We start from the raw sequence: 22,611 nt of genomic DNA, 5'->3' as shown, positions 1-22,611 counted from the left end.
AAGGCAGCAACATCATGTCAGTTTCTGTATTTCATTTCGGCTCTGGATCCTGTGCCGGCTGCATACAATATTCTTTGTGTTCTATGACATTAAATCATGATCTTAGATCATCTTCCAAAAGCAAGCTCAGTACTTTCTGAAACAAAATAAAATATTAAACTTAATAAAAACCCAGGGGCTGATGTGAATCTAGAACTCCATACTTATATTCAGACAAGCATACTGACATTTTCTGTAACAAATAATGGAGAAGTTACACCACATGTTGATATATTTCTTAAAGTCCAACTGAAATTAAACTATTTTTTGTCTACTAGAGTATACATACATATGCTCTATAAATCCCTCATCCTGTGTCCTCCTTTAAAAAAAAAAAAAAGTCAGAAACCAAAAGGAAGAAATTTTCTATTTTAAAATCTTTGTTATGATGGTGCCCCTAGTGTTGCATTATTTCAAGGAAATATTGTTCCATCATCTGCTTACGTAGCTAGAGCCCTTTTTTTTCATACAGCAAAGCAAATCTTTAATAAAAAATATACATTTTTATCATAGTTAGAGCAGACAGTCACACTGCGCCTTATGGCATCCTGCTACACAAACAGAAAAGCCACAGACTCCAGGGCCCATTTCACCAAATTTACAACATGCAGGCAGCAACTTGCAACATTAGATCATTTCCTCTCATGCACAATACCAGGACCCTGAAACCAAAGCAGATAGATGGAATTAATCCTAATTAAGTTTATTATTTACACTTATGCTTTTCCTACTGTGACGTGTCCACATGTCGTCAGTGGAAAAGGCCTATTTAAAAAAGGAAAGAGTTGCTATAAATGTGAAAACCCATTAAATGTCCCAGACATTCCACATTGTGAACATAGTAAATGATTTAATAGCAGGCACTTTCATGTTAGGGTTAAGCCTAAATGTTCAGTAGGGATTCTCATACTGTGTTTTGCACATCATGTGGTGTAACCAATAATTTTGTAACCATTAAACAATTTCATTTCAAGGATTTTGAAGGTTAACTGAGGATAAGCAGCAAAACAGTTAATACATACATTCTGTTACTTGGACATGCTAAAACTTAATTTTAAGAAAGTTGTGTAATCTCTTATGATCTCAATAAGTCTTACAGAGGTGGAAAAAAAACTGCATCCTTTTTGTAATGCTCCTAAAATAGAGAGTGCTTTAAGCTTAAAAAAAGATATGTTTTCCTTACATATCCAATAACCAAGGAAGTAAACACTGGTCTTGATACGTAACCATAATTGACCGCATTATGATTTCTCATTCTCAGACAAGTACAACATCTTCTGTGTCAGAGCAAAGTCTCGGGCTTCCTGAGGAGTGCGAATGTAAGAGTCAATTTCACTGTCAGAGATTTCCTCATAACCAGTTACATCCCTGAGCTCTGGCTGCTCCACTCTCCTTTTCTTAGCATGAATCACACATGGGGGAGCAAACAACACTCTCTTCCCCCAGTTTTCTGCTGGATCTTGGCTCTCCTGAGTGCCTGTGTCACTGTGCGGCCCAGACATTGTGCATGGATTACCATCTCCATCTCCTGGATGCTCAGCCCTTTCAGCATTCGGTTCACATTCTTTCACAGAGGACGTTTTCAGAGACTGATCTACAAGCTCAGAGATTTGGGAGTCCTCACAGCCGGCCTGACACTCTGCCAGCAGAGTAACCTCATGGGTTCTCAGAGCCCTCCGTAGCAGTGCGTACCTGTTCATCAGAATGTCCTCCACCTGTCGAACAACATTATCTGGCGTCACCGCTTCCCTGACCCAGGGGATCTCCTTACCCAGCTTACACAGTACCTCCTTTATCTCGGTTATTCTCTTCAAAGCAGACTTGTTCTTATTCACTTTGGCTAACTGACAGAATTTCTCCAGAGAGAATTTGAGACGTTGCTTGTTGGGATTCAAGGACTGCCAAGCTAAAAAGACTGACGCCATCATAATGGGGATGGGCTTACGGCCGGTCACGATCCAGGAATCTGCTGCTAGCTCCACCAGGGCCACGGCACGTTTGGTCAGGTCCTTGGAGTTCTCAGCAAATTCTTCAGGAACGTGAAGCGAGCTAATTTTGTATCTGACAGAGAGAAAAACACTCAGCAAACATAGACATAATCTTGACATCTTTTAGGATAAAGGCTACACAGAGTCTGGATGAATATGTCTAAGAGTGTATCTGTTCTCTTTTCTGCCTGGTAGACATTATTCATGTTAAATTAGTCCAATTAAGACAATTGGGAGAGCTGCTCATGTCTGAGTTTTTCAAAATTTTTAAATGCCAAAGTACAAACAGTGCAGGGAGATGCCAATGTTTTATTTCAGACAGATCTACTTTTATTTTACTTCTACTTTAATTAAACTAAAATCAACTAAATGATCATTCCTGTCCACTAATGAAAATTAGTAAATAATAAAAAGGACAATTTCTTGTAGGCCTAAGTCACAAAAAATCTTCAACAGGCTGTAAGATTAGTTAAATTACCAGTTAGTCATTTTGTTAAAAATCTGATTCATCAGTGTAACTTTTGTTATTGTTTTGTTATTATACAAAAAAATGTCTCGCTGAGAGGCCTGTTAACACTTTATATTGCTGGTAAGCAAACAAAAACATTCAGACCACTGTTCTTTACTTACTCCTGACTGTGGGCCTCCATTACATCTGTGACATTGACGATAGGAGCCTCGATGTTAAGGATCCTGACCATCTCTTGATAGATGGCACCCACCACCATTGGGTCGGCATCCAGCAGGCAGCTGATGGTTCCCATGGTAATGGGCCAATTGAGCAGTCTGCAGCTTACAAGCACACAGCAACCAGCAAGGATTTCTTTCTTCTGGAGGCTCACTCTGATGAAAGTTTCATGCTGATAGGCCCGGTTATAAAAGGTCTGTGAGAGATCCAAGATTTCATCGTGGACCCTGAGAGTCCGGCATAGGGCTTTCAGATGCTGCAGACCTGTAGAGATAGTGCATGAGCATGTGCATGTGAGAGCAGTGGGATCAGCGGGGATAGAGAGGAGGTAATATGTAATAATATCTCTAACAAGCAAAAGCTCCCCTTTGAGGGAAGATCTCACCTTTTATCAGGTTCATACACGGCTTCTTGGTCACAGCTGTTGTTCGGCTGTAGCTGACGACTGTAAAACGCACAGAGTTAAGGCAAAATGTGATAAGAGGGTTGCTGAGATAGAAACACTGAAACCTTACTGTTTTACATCAACTTGTAGACACCTGCGTGTAATCTTATCAAGATTAGAAACGCTATCTTAATCTTAACCATGTCATTTAAATGTTGCCAAAACCAAAATACAAAGAAGAAACTAATATTGTCCCACAGTGTTTCATTATGTTTTCCACAGTTCCACTTAATTCCAATATTGAACACACATTAGCCAGCTGGAGACTCTGTGCTGTGGCCTGGCGAGTTAATAGGTAGTCAGTTCAGCAATCAGCAGCACAGCAAACATAAAGATTAAAAGTTAAAATGTCTAAATACACTCTGGTTTCTCTGCTTTTTCAATGAACTGCAGGTCATTTCAGCTACATGCTAACTGCTCTCTTATCACAGAAACTATCCTTCACAAAGAATCACTGTTCATTCCAGTGACCTGACACAAGCAGCATGGATTATTCATTAAAGAGCAGGACTCAACTGAAAACATCAATCAATGGTTTTAGACTTCCCCAGCTTTTGAGAAGATATCTGCCTCCACCCCAATAAAATGGAGGTGAATGGAATTTCAAGTCAATTGAAGTCAATTTTTATTCGTATAGCTCAGTATCATAAATCACAGATTTGCCTTGTACTTATAGCATTGAAAAATAAAACTTTTTTTCTTTAGCATGTTCCCTAGAGGTTAGCACAATTCAAAATACTTTTTACATGACTGACAAGCTCATATAAGCATAACATAAGTAAGACAGTATATATACAAAAAAAGAGACTGATGCACACAAATAGAAACAAGAAAACTGAAATAATACAACCAATAATGACCAAACAACATTTTAAATAAGCTAAAGAGGTAGGTTTTAAGATAAACTGTAAAGAAAGTGTATTCATACTTTCTGCTGCTCTCAGATCATCGGACAGCTAGCCTATAGGCTGTCTCAAAATTTAACATTTCCACAACAGGAAGTAGTTGCAATGAAAAATATTCACAGTGAGGTGACGTCTGTGGCTTATTCATAATAATCACGTCGTTGATATTGTTTAATAGAATATCTCAAAGCACTGTGTAAATAAAATCATAACTGTCTGCGAGGATAAGTGAGAAAACATGTTTTATGATTTGGGTAAACTTGCCCTTTAGTCATTTCATCTGGAACGTTTAACCGGTGTTTCGGTTTAAGGAGTGACCGTGTTAACTGGTGACTTTCAGCCGAGTGCGTGAGCGGTTGTCATAGTGATAGCAGTTGTTGAAAACACGAACAGGACACATAGAAAGCCTTAAAATGCTCTTATATTGAATGCCCAGTACAGTACATATATTCATCTGGTACTTTTTTGTCTGATATTATGTAAATTAAATGGTGTCGCCAACAATTAAAGCGTTCACATTTCCAGACAAGTTAAACAGACGAAAAGCTGGTCAACTTGTGAGACATTGTGGTAATGATACTTTTACTTAAGTAAAGGATCTGAGTACTTCTTCCAACACTGCAGATCACAGAATCTGACGGGTAACCAAATACGATGTAACACCGTCACTACGAGCAACCACAACGCATCCGGCTGAAAGTCGCCAGTAACGCGGTCACTCGTTAAACCGAAACACCGGACAGACGTCGCTTGTTTTGCCACACGGCCAGACTGTTCATACCTGAGCCTCCGACCGGGTCATTGGCCAGCGCTCCTTCAGACACCACCGAGCCGCAGTCCACACACACCAGCTGCGCCTGAGAGTACAAATCATCATCGACGATGTTTGACGAGCCGCAGCCCGGGCACCTCAACCCCGCGCTAGACATCTCCCCGAAATAAATCTGCTGCTGCTGCCCGGAGAGACAACTAAAGACAACAACACAGCAAAACAGGTGTTCAATTAAGTCGGAACACCTGCGATAGAACGGAGCCCATCTTGAAACACTGTAAACAGCTGTTGAACGACCAATGAACGTTGTTGTCACCGCTCCGAAATGTGTCCGTGTAGATACAACATTCGACAGGTTCCGCTTGGTGCTGTAATACATTAATCCATTCTTTCTTTCTTTTTCTTTTTTGTTTCTTTCTTAACATATAAAACAATTACAGTTTTCTTCCTCCACAAAATGCGGTTTAGAGAAGAAAAGTTTAAAAAAACAAAAACAAAACAAACAAACAAACAAAAAAAAAAAACTGAGCAAGGGGGAGTTACAGCTCATACAAAGATTTTGAACAAAAAACAGGTATTTATAGTTTTACAGTCTTTGGATTAGAGGAAAATTGAATTGAATCAATGTACTGTTTGACCTCCTTTATTAAAACCAAGAAGTTCAGCTTTTTACCCGTAAATTTGCTTTTATGAATATTACATTTGGACATTAAAATTAGAAGATTTGTAATATATTGCTGATATTTCAATTTGGAGTTATATTCTAGTATTCCAAACAGTACATGTTTCCAAAATAATATAAAATGTTCATCAATATGGCTGTTGATAAAGACACAGATTATTCCAGTTTAATAGAAAGAGGAGCATCTGTATTTCTGAGGGCACTGAAAATTATACCTTTGGGATTTCTAAATACCCTGGTATACTGTAATACCTTGATTCCGCCCAAGTATACCATTCCCTAGAGAATGTGTACCTCAGTTTTCCTGTTCTCATTGCCCCAAGTGACCCTGCTTCCCCACAAGATTTGCATCCCATTTGTTTTATTTTTAACTATAAGAAATGGGTAAGTCTTGGTGAAATATTCAACTTGATTTCTATTCTAGCAGTCAGGTAAGTTCTCACTTGTTGCTCCGACACTGCTCTCCTCTCCTGTCCAAGCTGCTCTGCTCCTCTCTCATCACCTGCCTTGTTATGCTCAACTCTGAATTTAAATGAGGAGAATTGACAAATGAAAAGGAAAACCTTAATATTAAGTGAAAGCACCGATGGCTTGACATGATGATGAAAAATCTGACAACTGATTGAAATTGTGCCAAGGGAAAAAAAAAAAAAAAAAAAAAAACTCGAACTAGTCTGACATTTTTATATCAAGGAAAAAGACAGTCCGCACACTGTAGCTCCCTTTTTCCTTAGGTGCAGTTTAATGGGACATCCACAAGTGATGTTTCGAGCTACATGCTCTTCTTCAGTCTGCTGAAGACAAGCATATTTTATATATATATGTATATGTGTGTGTGTGTGTATATATATATATATGTATATAAATATAAATAATCACATTGTGAAAGAGAGGCCAGAAGAAAATGTGGAATACATATTCTTAGTGAAAACTCAAATTACACTAATCCTTGTATTGTCTAATAAAAAGACAGAAAGCCAGACTTTATCGGGAAATTGCAAAATGTGCTTTTATTATATCAAGAAAGAAATAGCAAGAGGAAGTTGAGAGAAACTGTATTTTTTTAACCTTGAAAAAACAAGGATGAGTTGTTAATTCAATTGCTCATTTATTTTGCATATCATAATACCATAAAGCAGAGACCTCAGTACAATACAGCAATTCAGTGCGTATATCACATTGATAGTGAAAGCTGAATAAAGTGCCTTTTTGGGGGTTAGTAGAATCATGTAAACTTTTGACATTCAGTACAAGAGCAAGAGACATCTACAGAACTAGTGCATATTTTTAAACAGTAAAGTAAGGCTCATGTATACTGGAGATATCACCAGTGGACATGATGCTAACAACCTATAGGAGACAAACCATATGCATTTTTTTTATTATTATTAAATACAGCAATTAAGCTTATTGTGCTCAACATGAAAATAATCATTACAAATACACAAGAGATTGTTTCAAAGTAGCAAAGTAACAAAAATATTACTGAATATTTAGAAAAAAAAAATCTTTGTACTCATTAACATCTTTGATTGTAAGCTGACAGAATCCCCCCAGTGCAAGATTTCTTTTATAATACATATTTTAATCTTTATCATTATTTGCCTTTTAAATGTCCAAACTTTGTAAATCTAAATTTTTATTCCAGTTACCTTGTAATCCACAAGTATTATAGTGAGGATTTTACAGTCATGAATAAAGTCAGACTATTGGTTCTGGGCCTGATAAAGCAGAAATAAAGTCTCAGCCTTGAATCCACCTACACCGTTTTCTTCAGAGAGTTCAAGGACATCAGAATACTTGGTTTCTCCTCCATGACACGCACAAGTAAGTTGTCAATGTAGTGCTCCAGCTCTGATATCTTACTGTCCCTCTCCACCAGCTGGTTCTCCTGTTTCAGCACCAAAGAGATGAGCTCTGCCTGAGTCAGCTGGGAGTATGGCCCCTTCACCTTGGTGTCACTGACCTGTGAGAGCACATAAACACACTGAATATGTGGTATATCAAACACAAAGCTCTTAATAGAAGATTCAAATGATGATACCATAGGTATTGAACATGTAAGATGAACAAAACACAGAAATGTCACTTTCTAGTCCGTTTCTTTTGATGAGCGGGATGGCTGATCTTTAAACCACCGCAAAAGTTACGGATGGAAAAATATACCTTTGTGTTCTCCTGAACGTCACGAAAGATTTCTGGGGATTTGTTATCTTTTTCCACTTGAGCGGCTGAGACAGACTGCTGTTCCATAGTATTAAGGGGTTTTACAGGTTGAAGCCTGCAATGACAAAAATGCAGAAAAAAATTAAGAAATAAATATGTAGGCACTGATTTGATAGAAGTTAAAGGGTATGAAGTATCAGTGTGTACATATGATTTAGTTATTAAGGCTGTTTGTGAGATGTATTATTTTTCTGAGATCAAAAAATAAAGCTAACCTGTTTAGCTCATCTTCCGGCATTTATCCAAACAACACAATTAATAATCCAAGCAAACAAGAATGATGAATGATTAAAGATGAATGAGGATGAATCAAAGAAAGACTTTTTATGAAAGAGTAGTAAGATATCTGGAGCTTGTGGTGTGTGATCTATAATATATGAAGCGATGGATGAGTTACACAACTATTCTTGCCTGTCTGTTGAGGAACTGAACTGTCTCACCTGCGTGGAGTTGCAACAGGCCCTTCCTTCTTCCCACCTGTCTCCTCTCCAGCACGCAGCACTGTCACAGGCTCTTGTAGCGGACTCTCCTGGACAGGCACAGGGTGTATGGCTTTTGGCTCTGGATCACATGCTTGTGTTGCACTGTTATCAGGTGCAGTCACATGCGTATCATCTGTAACACGGACTCCGTCAGTGTTTTGTTTGTTTAAAGTGCTTGATGTGGTGGCTGTCTTTGCAGGAGGCGGGGGTGCACGGGCTATCTTTGACGATTTGATTTTTGTTTGCGAGACGTCATCTTTATCATGAGTTTGTGACACAGCTGGAGGCCAGAGTATTGAGCCGGTGTTACTAGAGGCTGTTATATCATCTTGGGCTGTGAGCTCATTTTCATCTACATCGTCGTCAAATGGATTTAAACCGTAAACAACAGGGACTTGTTTTGCCTCCGAGACACGTCCATGAGATGTTTTCTGTTCAGGGAACGGCTCCTCTTCCGCAGAGCGAGGTCTAGACGGCGCAGGTCGTTTAGTGTGTTTGGCTGCTGTTGTTGTTGTTTCTCTGGTAGTGCTACTTTGCGTCAAGCTCTGGTTGTTCTTTGTATCTTTGGAAGACCTGCTCAGAAGAGCATTCAGCTGCAGCAAGCGCTGTGGGAGAACACTAGCAGTTTTGACATCTTTTTCTTTACTTGGCCTGTTAATTTGTGCCAGATGTTGTGTAGATGCATCTAGCTCACTCTGACTGCGTCTCTCAGCTTGATTTCTTCCTGGAGGCTGAGGAGCTTGTCGCTTCTCCCGTTGAGTCCTAATAACGGCCTTTTCATCCGCGGAAATGGCTGTGCTTCCCGCTGATGGCTCAGGAGATTGACATCTGGAAATGAGAAACAGAGTATATGACATTAAAGCCTGCTTAAGTGTTTCATCAAAAAGGAGTCTCTCAGGGGAAGCCAGAATACTCTAAATGATGAAAGAAATGAAGAGAAGCTTCACTGGCCTTGAATCGTTCTCTAAAACAAGTATAGACGGTGAAACTAGATTAAAAGACATTAAAATCTTGTGTAACATCCTGTGTTGCAAAATTAGAGAACAAACGGGGAGAACACAGTAGCACAAAAGAGAAAAAGCTTTTAATATGCCAGACAAGTCTTCTCCTGAGATCTCTCTGAAATTACCATCTACCTCCACTGTCATTTTCTCTCCCTGTTAATATGACACCTGATATAATGAGGCGAGACTACGCAACGAGCTGCCAATCTCAGTTGACAAAAGAAACGTGACCTTTCCAACACACACATGCATGCGTGTTGCACACTCGTGCAAAGTAACATACACGCACAAGCTCGGAGCTCTGCAATTTTCATGACTGTGTCGGCTTCAGGTTGCATTTAAATGAGAAGTTCCTGTTGCTGAAGCGTCACCGACTGTAAAATAGAAGATGAAATAACAATCGATTGTTCAGATAACGTTTTTTGTACATGTAAATGGCCATGACTTCTTATCATCGTTTTAATCTTGCATTCAAATTTAGTATCACTACCTCCTTTTCTGTTCCTGATCCTGTTCTCTCAAGCATTATAAAGCATTAACTAACATTCATCTAGTTAAACCCTGCTACACTGTTCAAACCACATGAATCCACACTGTTTTATACTTATTTCTGATTTGAGTGCACACACACACACGCACACACACAGCAAGGTGTAGACGAGTGTGGCCTTCAAATCCATCAATGAGGTTGAGGTGTAGAGAATGTGCTACTTTTTCTGAAAATTTTAGATTATTTATTCAGTTTTGAGATGAAATTTTCCATGTAGTGTGAAGACTGACCTTTGCTGGACACTCGACGCTGCAGCAGCTGAGTCTGGACTCTCATCAAAGGGATTATTTGGAAAGTTTTCTTCAAATGGATTAGTAGATGTAACTTCTTCAGGACTTTTGCTCTGTCCATCTTTTGTTTGATTTTCTTTCTTCTCCTGTTCTTCTGCGTCTCCTGTTAACCCCCTTTTCTCCAGCTCCTGAGCCTCCTTTTCCTTCCTCTCTTTTCCCGCTTTTTCCTGCATCCTAATCCTCTCCTCTTCCTCTCTTTTAGTTTTCTCCTCTTCCTCAATCCTCCTCTTTCCTTCTTCCTCTAGTCTCCGCTCCTCTGCTAATCTCTCCGTTTCTTCCTTTTCTTTCCTCGCCCTCTCCTCTTCCTCTTGTCTCCTCTGCCTCTCTTCCTCCTCCAACCTAATCCTCTCCTGCTCTTCCCTTCTAAGTCTGTCCTCTTCCTCAATCCTTTTCCTTTCTTCCTCATCTAGTTTCCTCTTTTCCTCTGCCAATCTCTCTAACTCTTCCTTTTCCTTCCTAGCCATCTCCTCTTTCCTAATCTTTTCCTCTTCCTCAATTCTCCTCTGTTCTTCTTGCCTCCTGACCATCTCTGCTTTCCTCTCCTCTTCCTCCCTTCTAATGTTCTCTTCTTCAATTCTTTTCCTCTCTTCTTCCTCTAGTTTCCTCTTTTCCTCTTCTAATCTCTCATATTCTTCCTTTTCCTTCCTTGCCTTCTCCTCTTCCTCTTTTCTCTTCTCCTCCTCTTTCCTAATCCTTTCTTCTTCCTCTAGTCTTCTCTTCTCCTCATGCTCTTTTTGTCTTCTCACCCTCTCCTCTTCCTCTTGTCTCCTTTTTTCTTCCTGAGCCCTTTCCTCCTCCCTCCTGATCCTCTCCTCTTCCTCCAGTCTGGTTTTCTCCTCTTCAATCCTTCTTTCTTCTTCCTCTTGTCTCCTCTTTTCCTCTGCTAATCTTTCACGCTCTTCCTCTTGTCTTTTCACCCTCTCCTCCTCCTCGTTTTCTTTCCTCCTCCTCTCTTCCTGAGCCCTTTCCTCCTCCATCCTAATCCGTTCCTCTTCTTCCTTTCTAGATTTCTCTTCCTCAATCCTTTTTCTGTCTTCTTCTTCCTCTTGTCTCCTCTTTTCCTCTGCTAATCTTTCACGCTCTTCCTCTTGTCTTTTCACCCTCTCCTCCTCCTCTTTTTCTTTCCTCCTCCTCTCTTCCTGAGCCCTTTCCTCCTCCATCCTAATCCTGTCCTCTTCTTCCTTTCTAGCTTTCTCTTCTTCGATCCTTTTTCTTTCTTCTTCTTCCTCCCGTCTCTTTTCCTCTGCTAATCTTTCACGCTCTTCTTCTTGTCTTTTGACCCTCTCCTCCTCCTCCTCCTCTTTTTCTTTCCTCCTCCTCTCCTCCTGAGCCCTTTCCTCCTCCATCCTAATCCTGTCCTCTTCTTCCTTTCTAGCTTTCTCTTCTTCAATCTTTTTTCTTTCTTCTTCTTCCTCCCATCTCCTCTTTTCCTCTGCTAATCTTTCACGCTCTTCCTCTTGTCTTCTCAACCTCTCCTCCTCCTTTTCTTTCCTCCTCCTCTCTTCCAGAGCCCTTTCCTCCTCCATCCTAATCCGTTCTTCTTCCTCCCTTCGAAGTTTTTCTTCTTTTTCAACCCGCCTCCTTTCTTGCTCCTCAAGTCTCCTCTTTTCCTCTGCTAATCTCTCACGTTCTTCTTCCTCTCTCCTAACCCTCTCCTCTTCCTCAGCTCTCTCCTCCTCCCTCCTAATTCTTTCCTCTTCCTCCCTTCTATGTTTCTCTTCAATCTGCTTTCTTTCTTCTTCCTCTATTCTCCTCTTCTCCTCAGCCAACCTCTCCAGCTCTCGTCTCCTAACCATCTCCTCTGTCTTTTCTTTCATCCTCATTTCTTCCATATCCTCACTCTTATTTTCTCCATCAGCTTCCTCCTCTTCCTCCTCCGTCCAGGGTGAATATTGCCTCACAGCTCTGAGTGAATCGACAGACGGGGGAGAGCTTTCAGGGACATCTTCCATGGATCCGTGGCCTGAACTGGCCAGACTGAAGTTTGAGCCGATGCGAGCGGTCCGAGGCTGTGGCTCTTCACAGTATACGTGACTGCCATTGATGCACAAGTTACTTTGCTCCGCTGAGCCGTGTTTCTGTTGACCAGCTGTGGAATCTTTGCTGTCTGAGCTGCCGGAGCGTTTATGTATCATGAACTTGAACTTCTTTTTACCTAGAGAAAGTTAACACACATTTTAATGACAGAGAGGATGAGAATGAAAGGAATGATGGTGATTGAGTAAAATAAGAAGTGTTGCTCCTGACCTTCAGAGGAGTCCACATTCAGACCAGAGGACTGGCTGCCGCTCAGCGAGGAGTTCTTTGCAGGCAGAACAGACATAGACTGCGACATGTTCTTCTGCAGGTTAGACTTGGGAGAAAACAAAGACTTCATCTTAAGTTTCTTCTTCTTCTCGTCCTTTCCTGCAGCTACCTCGCCATCCCCGTCTCCCTCCCCCTCGCTGTCTGTCAGAACCTGGGTAAAGGACGGCACTACGGTAGACGCAGTATCCGATTCCTTTTTCTTGCCACGAACTTTGTCCTTGAACTTGCCCAGTCGTGATCGGGATTTGCCGGCAGCAGAGAGGTCAAACATGCTGGCGGTCATGTTGTTTCTCATGAACTGGATGTCCACAAGCACCTCTCCTCTGTCTTTGTCCGCCTTGCCCGTCTTGTCCAGCAGCTTAAACCATCTGTTAAAGAGACGCAGGTTATTAGAGTGACGTTTTAACAGAAGCATGTTAACAGATACATCATCCCTAAATGTGCTATTACACTACACTTATATAAACACCCTTCAAGTCTTCCGACCATTCAAAGCACTACGAGCCACATTCGCACACACATACGCTGATGGCCAGGGCTGCCATGCAAGGTGCCAATCAACCTGCTCATCAATACGATCTAATCACACACATTCACACTCCAATTGCACAGCCATCAGGAACAATTTGGGGCTCAGTATCTTGCCGAAGGACATTCGACATGTGGACTGGTGGAGCTGGGAATTGAACCGCAGATCTTCCGATTAGTGGATGACCCGCTCTACCTCCTGAGGCACAGCTGCCCCAGTGTAATTTAAATTTTAAGATATGAACTGCATGAACAAGCAACAACTTCTTATTCAGTATCTAGGTCTATGGCTTAGTTGAAATCAATATCACAATTTTAATAAGAATATTATCAGATGTGCATATATCACAGTATGGCAAGTGTGAGCAAAATCATAATTTAAGTGAATTTCAATGCAATGAACTGTGGTTCAGCGTTATGCATTATGTCAGACAAAACTTTGTCTGAATTTAGTTGTTCTTAAAATTATACTTCACTTTTAATTATTCATTTGGACAACATTTTGTAAAGAAGAATGAGTTAATAGTTACCCAATCCTACCAAGGGCCTGTGTTCATTCATGAAAATTAAGATGGTGTCAGCTGTTTCTAACCCTTCACACATCTGCAAGAGTTGTATTATCAGAGCTTCATTTCCTCAAAACTATTATTCAACATAATGTAATCTACTGAATGGATTTAAGGACTTCAAAACAAATCTAAACAAAACAAAGATTTGTACAGAGATTCATGTAAAGCATGTTGATGTTTAGTCCTAGTCGGTTTCTTAATGGAAACTATGATCAATCCTGCAGCAAACGGAAAGTGACTCAGTAGCAACTCCAATGTTTTTGGAAAGTCTGATGATCTAAGCACAACCAGCAAACTGACCATGAAGGAAAGTTCTTTAAAAAAAAAAAAAAAAGAAAAAAAAGAAAAGAAACAACATTCTGTCTGTGGCAACCTCTAACATGGAGAATTTATGAATGCTTGTACTGTGTATACTTATAATTTATGTGTCATTATTTAGTTGGCTGTACTCTTGCCATCCTACATTTTATGGATGACCCTTTTTTTTTTTTTCTTAGAGATTGATCTCTCAAATGATCAAATCCTAATAAAAAGTCATCTAACCCCACAGCCTGGGTCGACCCCCTAAAGCAGGGAGTTGTTATCTAACAAGACTGGTCTCTGCTCCTAACAAAACTTAAACCAGTCAGGTTCACGAGGAACAATCTGCTATTAACCTCATTATCACTCTTTAAACATACTGTCTGTGCCAAAGAAAAAGAATCAATGCCAACTAATGTTGTAGCAGGGTCACATATCCTTGGCTTTGGGTAGACAAAACAATACCAAGATAAGCACTGGTTACAACTAAAAACTAACAACTTGCAGAATAACTTTAATTCTCAGGATAAAATGTTAAAAAGTCAGAAAACAGACACAGTAAGACTTCCACTGTGACCACGCTGTGCCAACTTTGAACTGCTTCTGCACCTTTGTCATGATCCAACACTAACAGAAGGGTCTCAGAGTAAGCAGAACAATTTAATAGAACCATGAAAAACCAACAGTCAGCATAAAAAATGCTTATCAAGCAGAAATCTGAGGTCAGCTCACCACTGAACAAACAACTCCAACTGAAATCTGGATTCCTGGGGAAATGAGGAAGGGGCTGTGCGTGCGTGCGTGCATGTATGTGTGTGCGTGCATGTATGTGTGTGCGTGTGTGTGCGTGCGTGTGTGTGCGTGTGTGTCCGCATTTCTGTCTGTTCTGTCTCTCTCTGTTCTTCAATGTGAAACAAGAAAGTAACCTACAAAATGAACAGATTGGGCTCATAAATACAGCTTTAAAAAGCTTTACACAACATGTTTTGTGTGTCTGTGTCATAAACAGTATTTTCCCCTCAGTTTACAAAACACCTCGCCCTGAGATGCCACTGATATATAAAAATAGACCCAGCTGAATATAGTGCCTTCCTCCCAGTGGTACTGAATCAGTCATGTTGTTGAAATTCATCCTCCTCTCTTAGGAATCCCTTCAGATGTGTAGCACAAACAAATTAAGGAGGGAAACGCCTTTTCCTGGATTTTGCAAAATGGTTGAGACTGCTGTCACACCTCCCTGCCTCCTTCCTCTGATGAGTAATGGGACATTATTCATGTTCCCCTGTGACACTTAATGATCTGTCTGATGACTATCCTTGAACAAAACATCGATAGCTAGATAATGCATTTATTTATTGCGCAAGTGTAGACAGTGTTATGCAGCTGTTATGTTCTTACTCTCATGCAGAGTGACATATTTATACATGGTGCACAGTTATGAAAAAGAATATTTCATCCAATCCCTCTGTGGTGTTGTGATGCATCCTTTTGAATAGTTTCATTGTCAAAATAGGACAGTTATACCATTCTTTCTCTCCTCTTAATATAATAATAAAAATGATATTTCAGACCAAGATATTTGATGGTATACAGCATGTTGTAGCATAAAAGAGCTGGGCAATAATTCAGTGTTGTGTGTATTTCACATGTGATTTTGCACATATTTGCCAGATCATGGTATCAATAACAGAAAATGTCCTTATCAATATAAATTAATTCACCCATGCCACCCAGCCCTGTAGTGTAGCTCTTGTATTAGTAGAGTAGTGTATAGTAACAGCATTAATATTTCATTAGTATAGCATAGTTTTAGTATATGTAGTGGTGTTAGTACAGTATAGTAAAAGCATGAGTATAGTGTTGGTATGGTATAGTAAAGTAATAACATTAGTATAGTATTGGCTAGTAATAGTATTAGTAAAGAATTAGCATTGTATAAATGTCAGAATGCATTAATATAGTGTGGTAGAGCATTAGTATAGCACAGTATTAGTATATAATATAGCATAGCATTAGGATAGTACAAGAATAACTGGCTTGTGGCCACTTAAAAAGAAGCAATGTCTAAATACATGTATACATATGTATATTTTTACCTGAAGAGGTCAAATAATCTGTTAATTTAAGAGAAAAAAAGCAAAGATTTGAGGAAAATCTTTTTTTTCCCCCTGCTTTCCTCTTTTTAGTAATTATCTGGCAACCGCTCAATTTAGCATTAGTTTTTGTAATGTAATATGGGAATTAGTATCACATTAGTATTAGAGTTAGTATAGTAATGTATTTTATAGTATGGTATTGGCAATAGTATAGCATAACTATATAGTATAGTATAGTATGGTATAGTATAGGATATGATACTTCACTGATGCCTATAAAAGCTACAAAAAAAACACATCCCACATTGACAAGTAAAAAAGAGAAGTTGCCATTTCAGTTTTAACAGAAGGGAAGTTGCATAAGTCTTTGGGCGTCAACTGGTTGGTAGTAAGTAATGTAAGGAGGAATTAAAAAGCAGCTTTCACTTAATGCCTGGATGATGGTGATGATGATGATGATGATGATGATGATGATGATGATGATGCCCTTAAACTCAGTAATCTCACACCCATGTTCAGAGTAGGAAGTGTGCTGCTCTGCTATACAGACAGAACCAGACAGGATAGTGTATGACTCAACAGTTTATAAATGTATTCTACTTTCTGCACACACACATCCTTCCCTGTGAAGCCTAAACTACTGATAAGACAATGCCCTGAGTGGCTGAAGCCCTTCTTATCGCAGAACACAGCTGCGTGAGTGGGCGAAGAGCTGACTGAGTAAAACAACTCAACAGTGATAATGTCCAAGGACCAAAACTGTCCAGGGCTTTATCCTATCAGTCCATATTCATGAGTCATAGAAGCCAAGATGAAAGCCTGTGCACAGGAAACAGAGTGAAACTGAGAAGAAATTCCTTTTTTCATGGGTGTCACAGAACACTGGTTGCACCCTGTGTTATATTTAAACCCAAAATCAGTCACAATATATGCTAGAGCACACACTATGTTGAGAAAAGAGGACAACTTCCAGCGACGCTGTCTCAAATTCTCAAACCACGATATGCTGGTCAGATGTAACTGAGACTTGCCTAACTACAGGTTCCTTAATATCTTTACACTGTAATGCTTCTATAGGTGATGAGATCTGTTATGAAAGTGTTTTTTACAATTAGAGTCTGTTTTTTTTCCCACTATCAGGGTTTCACAGCAGACGGAGATCGGGAGATTTTGGTGAGAGAAGGAAATGTCATTTGGCTCATCATTTGCCTCGCTGATGTGGACTCTATAACACCCCTGTAGCCGATAGAGTTCTTCAAGAAAAAGATATGACACGTGCAAATAGGAAAAGCACAGGTGTAAATAATACAATTAATGACATCTGAAATCTATTTATCTGCTTCGATTTCAGGTGCACGCTGGTTCACTGTAACTCTGTCATGTCTTACTACGAACCTTGAATATAACTGAGCCATCGTTAATGTGATTAGTAACACCCGAGCTGTGTCGCCAGTTCTATGACAAGTCAACACGTCTGCTGTGAAAAAGGCATAAAAGTAGTACACATTAAGTCACACTTTTTTTTTTTTACATGACTGCCAGATAATGTTTTTGCTGCTTAAATTTGTTGTTTTTAAACTGACAAAACTAAACCTACAATCAAATTATCAAAGTTTACCCAAACAGCTACAATCTTGATATTAATTACTGCATTTCAATTAGTAATTTAAAACAACTGTTAAGCCAACATGGACAAAAAAGTCCATAAAATACAAAATTTAAATTCATGTGATACAATTGAAAGCTCAGTTACTAATGGGACCTGCGATGAGACGGTTTTGTCAACAGTTATAATTCTGCTTTATCACTGCTTTTTTTTTCTTTGCTTATAGAGATGTAATGTTATTACATTATATGCAAATAAAAACTTTCTACATGGTCTTTTCCCTTTCAAGTTAAAGGTGCAGTGTGTAGAATTTAGCGGCATCTAGCAGAATGGACTTGACAGAAATGGAATATAATATTCATAAATCTGTTTTAATTAGTGTATAATCACCTGAAAATAAGAATCGTGTTTTCATTATCTTAGAATGAGCCCTTTATATCTACATAGGGAGTGTGTCCTCTTCCACGGAGCCCTCCATGTTGCACCGCCATGTTTCTATAGTAGCCCAGAACAGACAAACCAAACACTGGCTCTAGAGAGGGCCTTTCACGTTTTTCTGCGCGAGTTTAGTGGCCACCATAGGTTCTGCTAAATGTTTGGAAGTGGATGCCACTAAATCCTACACACTGGTCCTTTAATAGCAAACAATGGTCAATGATCTTCAGTCAATCTTCTAAATACTTATCAAGCACGTCAAACAGAAGTACTAATTCAGATGTCTTAAAAATGCATTTATCAAAATAACTACCATAATCCAGGACTGAGAGAAAAAAAAAATAATTATAGTGCCTTACTTTGCAAGTAACACATGTTCAAAAAGAGCAAAACACTTTAAACAGTAGAGCTCTTGTACTGGCAGCTTGTGGAACATGTAACACTGTTGGTCTGTGCAGCTACAGTGGTCTTGCTCAGAAAAACTGACCTTGCTTGACTATCGCTGTTGCCATCACTGTTTTTCATTGATAAAACAGTCAGGAATGTGAGGCTACAGCCGGATTTAAACCTCAGAGGCAAGGTGCATTCATCAAGCTCACAGAGAGCTACAGACAGGTCAACATTAAACAAACACAGCATTTACTCGACGCCAGCTAAAGCATGTTTGCTTACAAAAAAAAAAAAATTATTTTCAGTGTAGGAAATCCTAATAAAGCTCTAAGCTTGTATTAACATGCAAATCTCTGCAGCCATGCAGAGGGAAACACACTGCATCTGATTTTTGAATGACAAACTAGCAGAAAGGGCAGATGTGATCAGAGGTGCACACACAACAAAACCTTAAATCATGCATGATCCAACATGCAACATGAATCCAGGTGAATTTTAGCTTATCATACTGGAACATCCGGTTTTTTCAGTTCACAAGAACGATTTGGACATTGTATTTTTTGTGACGCACATACACACACAAAAAAAACTTTTAGGAGGGTTGACTACTTGCTCTGTTTTATAAAACGTTTGCCATAATATGAACAGGCAGCAAATATTGTTTACATGAGCAGTACTGAACGACAACATCGAATCTAGTACTAATATGGATTATATTTCATTGTATGCAACTACTAACAGAGCACCAACAGACCCAAACAACCCTTGAGAAGGTGGGAGTGTGTGTGTGTGTGTGTTTTCATGTAGACAAACAGGCTGGTATGCAGTCTGCTTTTGTATAATACCGGTCACACGGCGGGGGACTAAGATGCTCAGAAACAGCTTAGCACAGCAGAACATTTTCCATTCTTACTAAGACACACAAGTCTAACTGTGACGGGGCTGAGGAGTCTTGCATTTCAAATTTTAACAAGTATAACTTGAATTTGACAAAGTGCATATTTTCTGTTTAAAGGAGAAAGTATAATAACTATTACTGAGTCTATACAGTAGTACCAGTAAGGCCTGTAAAACCTGATCACTCCCATTAATACCACAAACTAAAGATAGATCAGGAGAGATGGGCGTGAAGTTTTTGCAAAGTAAAGACAATGATCACCTCGGTTATTTACGTCACGTACTTTTCTCAGTGTATGGGATGCCATGAGAATTTTAAGTGAAATCAATGCTTGATGTTTGGTCTCAGCATCAAAAAGGAGACTGCTTTTTTGGGCATGGTGAAGGGAAGTCTGGGTCTTCTTTTGTCTCTTGTTGACAAGTTCAGTCAATGAAAGAGTGAATCCTTTGACTAATTTCATTCGCCTGAGTAAGTAATGCTGGTTGAAGGCTGCAGCAGAGAGAGCAAATCCCTTAAGCTGCACTGGAGCGAGTGGGCAACTTTCATAACTCAAACCCACCAGGGCGGGCCTGTGTATTGATGCATGGCCGTGTGTGTGTGTGTGTGTGTGTCTCTGTGTGTGTTTGTGGTGGAAAAAAGGTGTAAATATCACTGGGGGAAATTGATTATGAAATTCCAGTTTAAGGCAAACATATTCATATGGAAATCTTGATCAACAGCTTCCACAGATGCTGCATAATTTTTGTATTAGAACAACAACAGAAACGGTCTGTAATTATTAGGGATTCAGTGGTTAATGTTTTATCCTGCAAGACCACAAAGCTGCAGTATGACTGACAGAACCAGCAACCAGAAGTTGTTCCTCCTGTGGCGCAGATGGAAATCAAAGCTCCCTAGTCTTCAGAGGACTGAGGAAACTCTCTTGTATGTTTTGTTATGTACTGTTTGATGTGAGGAAGCTGAGAAAAAAAAGACTACTTATCTCTACAGTAGAGCCAATACTGTATCGATTCGTTTAAATATTTCTTTTGCCTTTCATATTTCTTTGTCATGAAGACTTACATGTCCTCTGGGAGCTCAGGGGGTCAACTGCAGAGCAAGACTCAGGGAAAATGCTTGCCAACATGGGGAGCTTCTCTGATTATTATTATTTTTATTTATTCTTTTAGCTGTTTAAACTAGGGCTGCAACTAACGGTTATTTTGTTTATCCCTTAATCTGCTGATTATTTTCTCAATTAATCAATTAATTGTTTCATCTACAAGATGTCAGATAGTGAAAATGCCTGTTATACTTTTCCCAGAGTCAGAGGTGACCTATCCATAGGTCCTGTTTTGTCTGATCAACAAGGCTGGATTCAGATTCACTGCTTGTCAGTTGCTTTTGTTAATTTGACTAATTGCACACTTGTTAAGGAACTTGAATCACTTAAGTAAGCCCTGCAGTGTTAACTAATTTCTTGGCCTTATAGAGAGGCATTACATGGTACATAAATCTAAATAAAGTGGTGCTTAACTAATTAAATGACCACAATAAGGCCCCAACACAAACTGTTACCTAGGAGCCACCAAATTACTCCAAAACCCCAAAGATCTGCTGTTACTATCAAAGAAAAGCATTAATAGTAATATTTGAGAAGCTGAAACCAGCTAATTTTTGGGGCATTTTTGCCTTGAAAATGATTACAAGATTATCAAAATAGTTGCCAGTTAATTTTCTGTAGATCAACTGATAGTTTGATCGTTGCAGCTCTAGTTTCAACAAGTGAGTCACCTCCCTGATATTCTCTTTGAAGAAGAGTTGTTTAGTTAAGAATCTATCCATTTAACATTTAACAGCACTTACTCGGTCTTGTTTCGGGTTTTGTCCTCGCTGAGCGGCAGCAGGTTGATGACAGCCTGTCCCAGCAGCTTGTCTGGACCCACCAGGGCCCGGTGCAGGACGTTGACGCGCAGCGTGCTTCGCTCCCCTCCGCCGCCCTGATGCAACGGCGGCAGGTCGAAGGCGGCCTCCTCCTTCCACACCGGAGCCACGCTCTTCTCCACCACCGAGGTCTGGTACTTTTCCTTACCCACTTGCATGACCGCGTACGCATCGTTAGTGCCGCTTTTCCCCTTTATCCTGAGGCCTCTGGCTTGGAGTACCGTTACCTGGACGCTTGTGGGACACCACTGCTGCTCCGCCAAGGACATGCTGACACTTGTTGCTGGATTAACTCCGTAAAGAAATGATATAAAAACACACAACGGCGGCGTCTACCATCGGCTCACCGTGACACTGAACCGGACAGAAGCGAGAAAAAGTTTCCCCGTGTGTTTCAGCTGGACTTGAGGAAACAGCTGATTGGGCGTGGTTACACAGAGAGGAGGCCGGGGTTAAGAAGACAAGGCACTGCCCCAGATTAACAGGTTACATGACGACGAATTTGACACGCTGTCTGGCTCATTCACAACACCGACAATCAGTTTCTGCAGTCAACCACACCTGATCCTTGTTGACCCTAAAGTATATCAGCATCATCTAACACCAGCTGTTTATTGGTTGATTTTGAGCATCTTTTTATTCAAATTTGAAAAAAACAGACATGATAATGCAAATGTTCGTATCCTTCCCTGTGTTGGTTTATAGTTACAATTCCACCCACTCGTACCTCAACATCTATCTGATCAAGATCTTTAAAAAATAAATATAAACAGCTTCATTCAGTATAAATGGAGTGTCACTTGCAGAGAGGACAAGGATATATCTGTGACAGCCGATAGGGTTCATAGGCTTGGATTCAGTTTCACATGCTGCTCCAGTTTGAATCTTAATCAGCCTGCCGTGCCAGTGTCTGCACGCGTTTCATCCCACCTGCAGTTCAGGTGGATTGAAGGCTCTAAAATACCATGAATGTGTTTGTTTGGTTGTCTGTGTTGGCGCATTAATGGACTGGCGACCTTTCCAGAGTTGATTCCCTGCTTTTTCCTGAATCCATGCTGGCATAGGCCCTAACAATCCCTGTAAGCCTCAAGAGGAGTAAGGAGAATGAATGCATTTTATAATGTTGTCTAAATCAGTCTGTTTGATTTGTCTGTTTGCTGTTGAGTAAAATGTCCCAACACAACAAATACAGGATAGATATTGTCTAAACACTGACTCCAACTGTTTGAGAAAGGTAACTTACTTTGTATCACCCAGAATCCTTCAAAGAAAGACTTTCCACATAATCTGAGACGAACAAATTGAAAACCTTCATTATCATGGTATACATTATGTGTCAGGGCTGAAAATGTTTAACCTTATTTTATTCTGTTTCCTGGTGCCATTCAAAGTTTAAAGGTGAAGACACATATAGAGCCTTGAGCCAATTAGTAAAGTGACGTACTAAGTGTGGACCCTGCCAAAGTGTCTGTCTCACTGTGATGTAAC

General features: G+C 39.9%; 2 protein-coding genes across 2 annotated transcripts; both read right to left on the bottom strand.

Moving 5' to 3' along the window:
* Positions 1 to 867: 867 nt before the first annotated feature.
* Positions 868 to 5,153, bottom strand: brf2 (BRF2 RNA polymerase III transcription initiation factor subunit). The gene is made up of 4 exons (XM_067574542.1): positions 4,847 to 5,153; positions 3,101 to 3,160; positions 2,658 to 2,979; positions 868 to 2,100 (listed from the first exon to the last, which is right to left on the bottom strand). The coding sequence occupies exons 1-4, from the start codon at positions 4,992 to 4,994 to the stop codon at positions 1,281 to 1,283; spliced, it is 1,350 nt and encodes a 449-aa protein (XP_067430643.1). The 5' UTR covers positions 4,995 to 5,153; the 3' UTR covers positions 868 to 1,280.
* A 1,422-nt stretch (positions 5,154 to 6,575) lies between these two features.
* Positions 6,576 to 21,625, bottom strand: rab11fip1b (RAB11 family interacting protein 1 (class I) b). Its single transcript, XM_067575171.1, has 6 exons — positions 21,046 to 21,625; positions 12,319 to 12,746; positions 10,012 to 12,226; positions 8,186 to 9,055; positions 7,686 to 7,800; positions 6,576 to 7,485 (listed from the first exon to the last, which is right to left on the bottom strand). The coding sequence occupies exons 1-6, from the start codon at positions 21,390 to 21,392 to the stop codon at positions 7,279 to 7,281; spliced, it is 4,182 nt and encodes a 1,393-aa protein (XP_067431272.1). The 5' UTR covers positions 21,393 to 21,625; the 3' UTR covers positions 6,576 to 7,278.
* Positions 21,626 to 22,611: the final 986 nt, after the last annotated feature.

Source organism: Thunnus thynnus, chromosome 19 (assembly GCF_963924715.1).
Source record: "Thunnus thynnus chromosome 19, fThuThy2.1, whole genome shotgun sequence".
NCBI lineage: Eukaryota > Metazoa > Chordata > Actinopteri > Scombriformes > Scombridae > Thunnus > Thunnus thynnus.
Note: the sequence above shows the minus strand (reverse complement) of the source record. Positions and strands in the feature narration are given on the sequence as shown.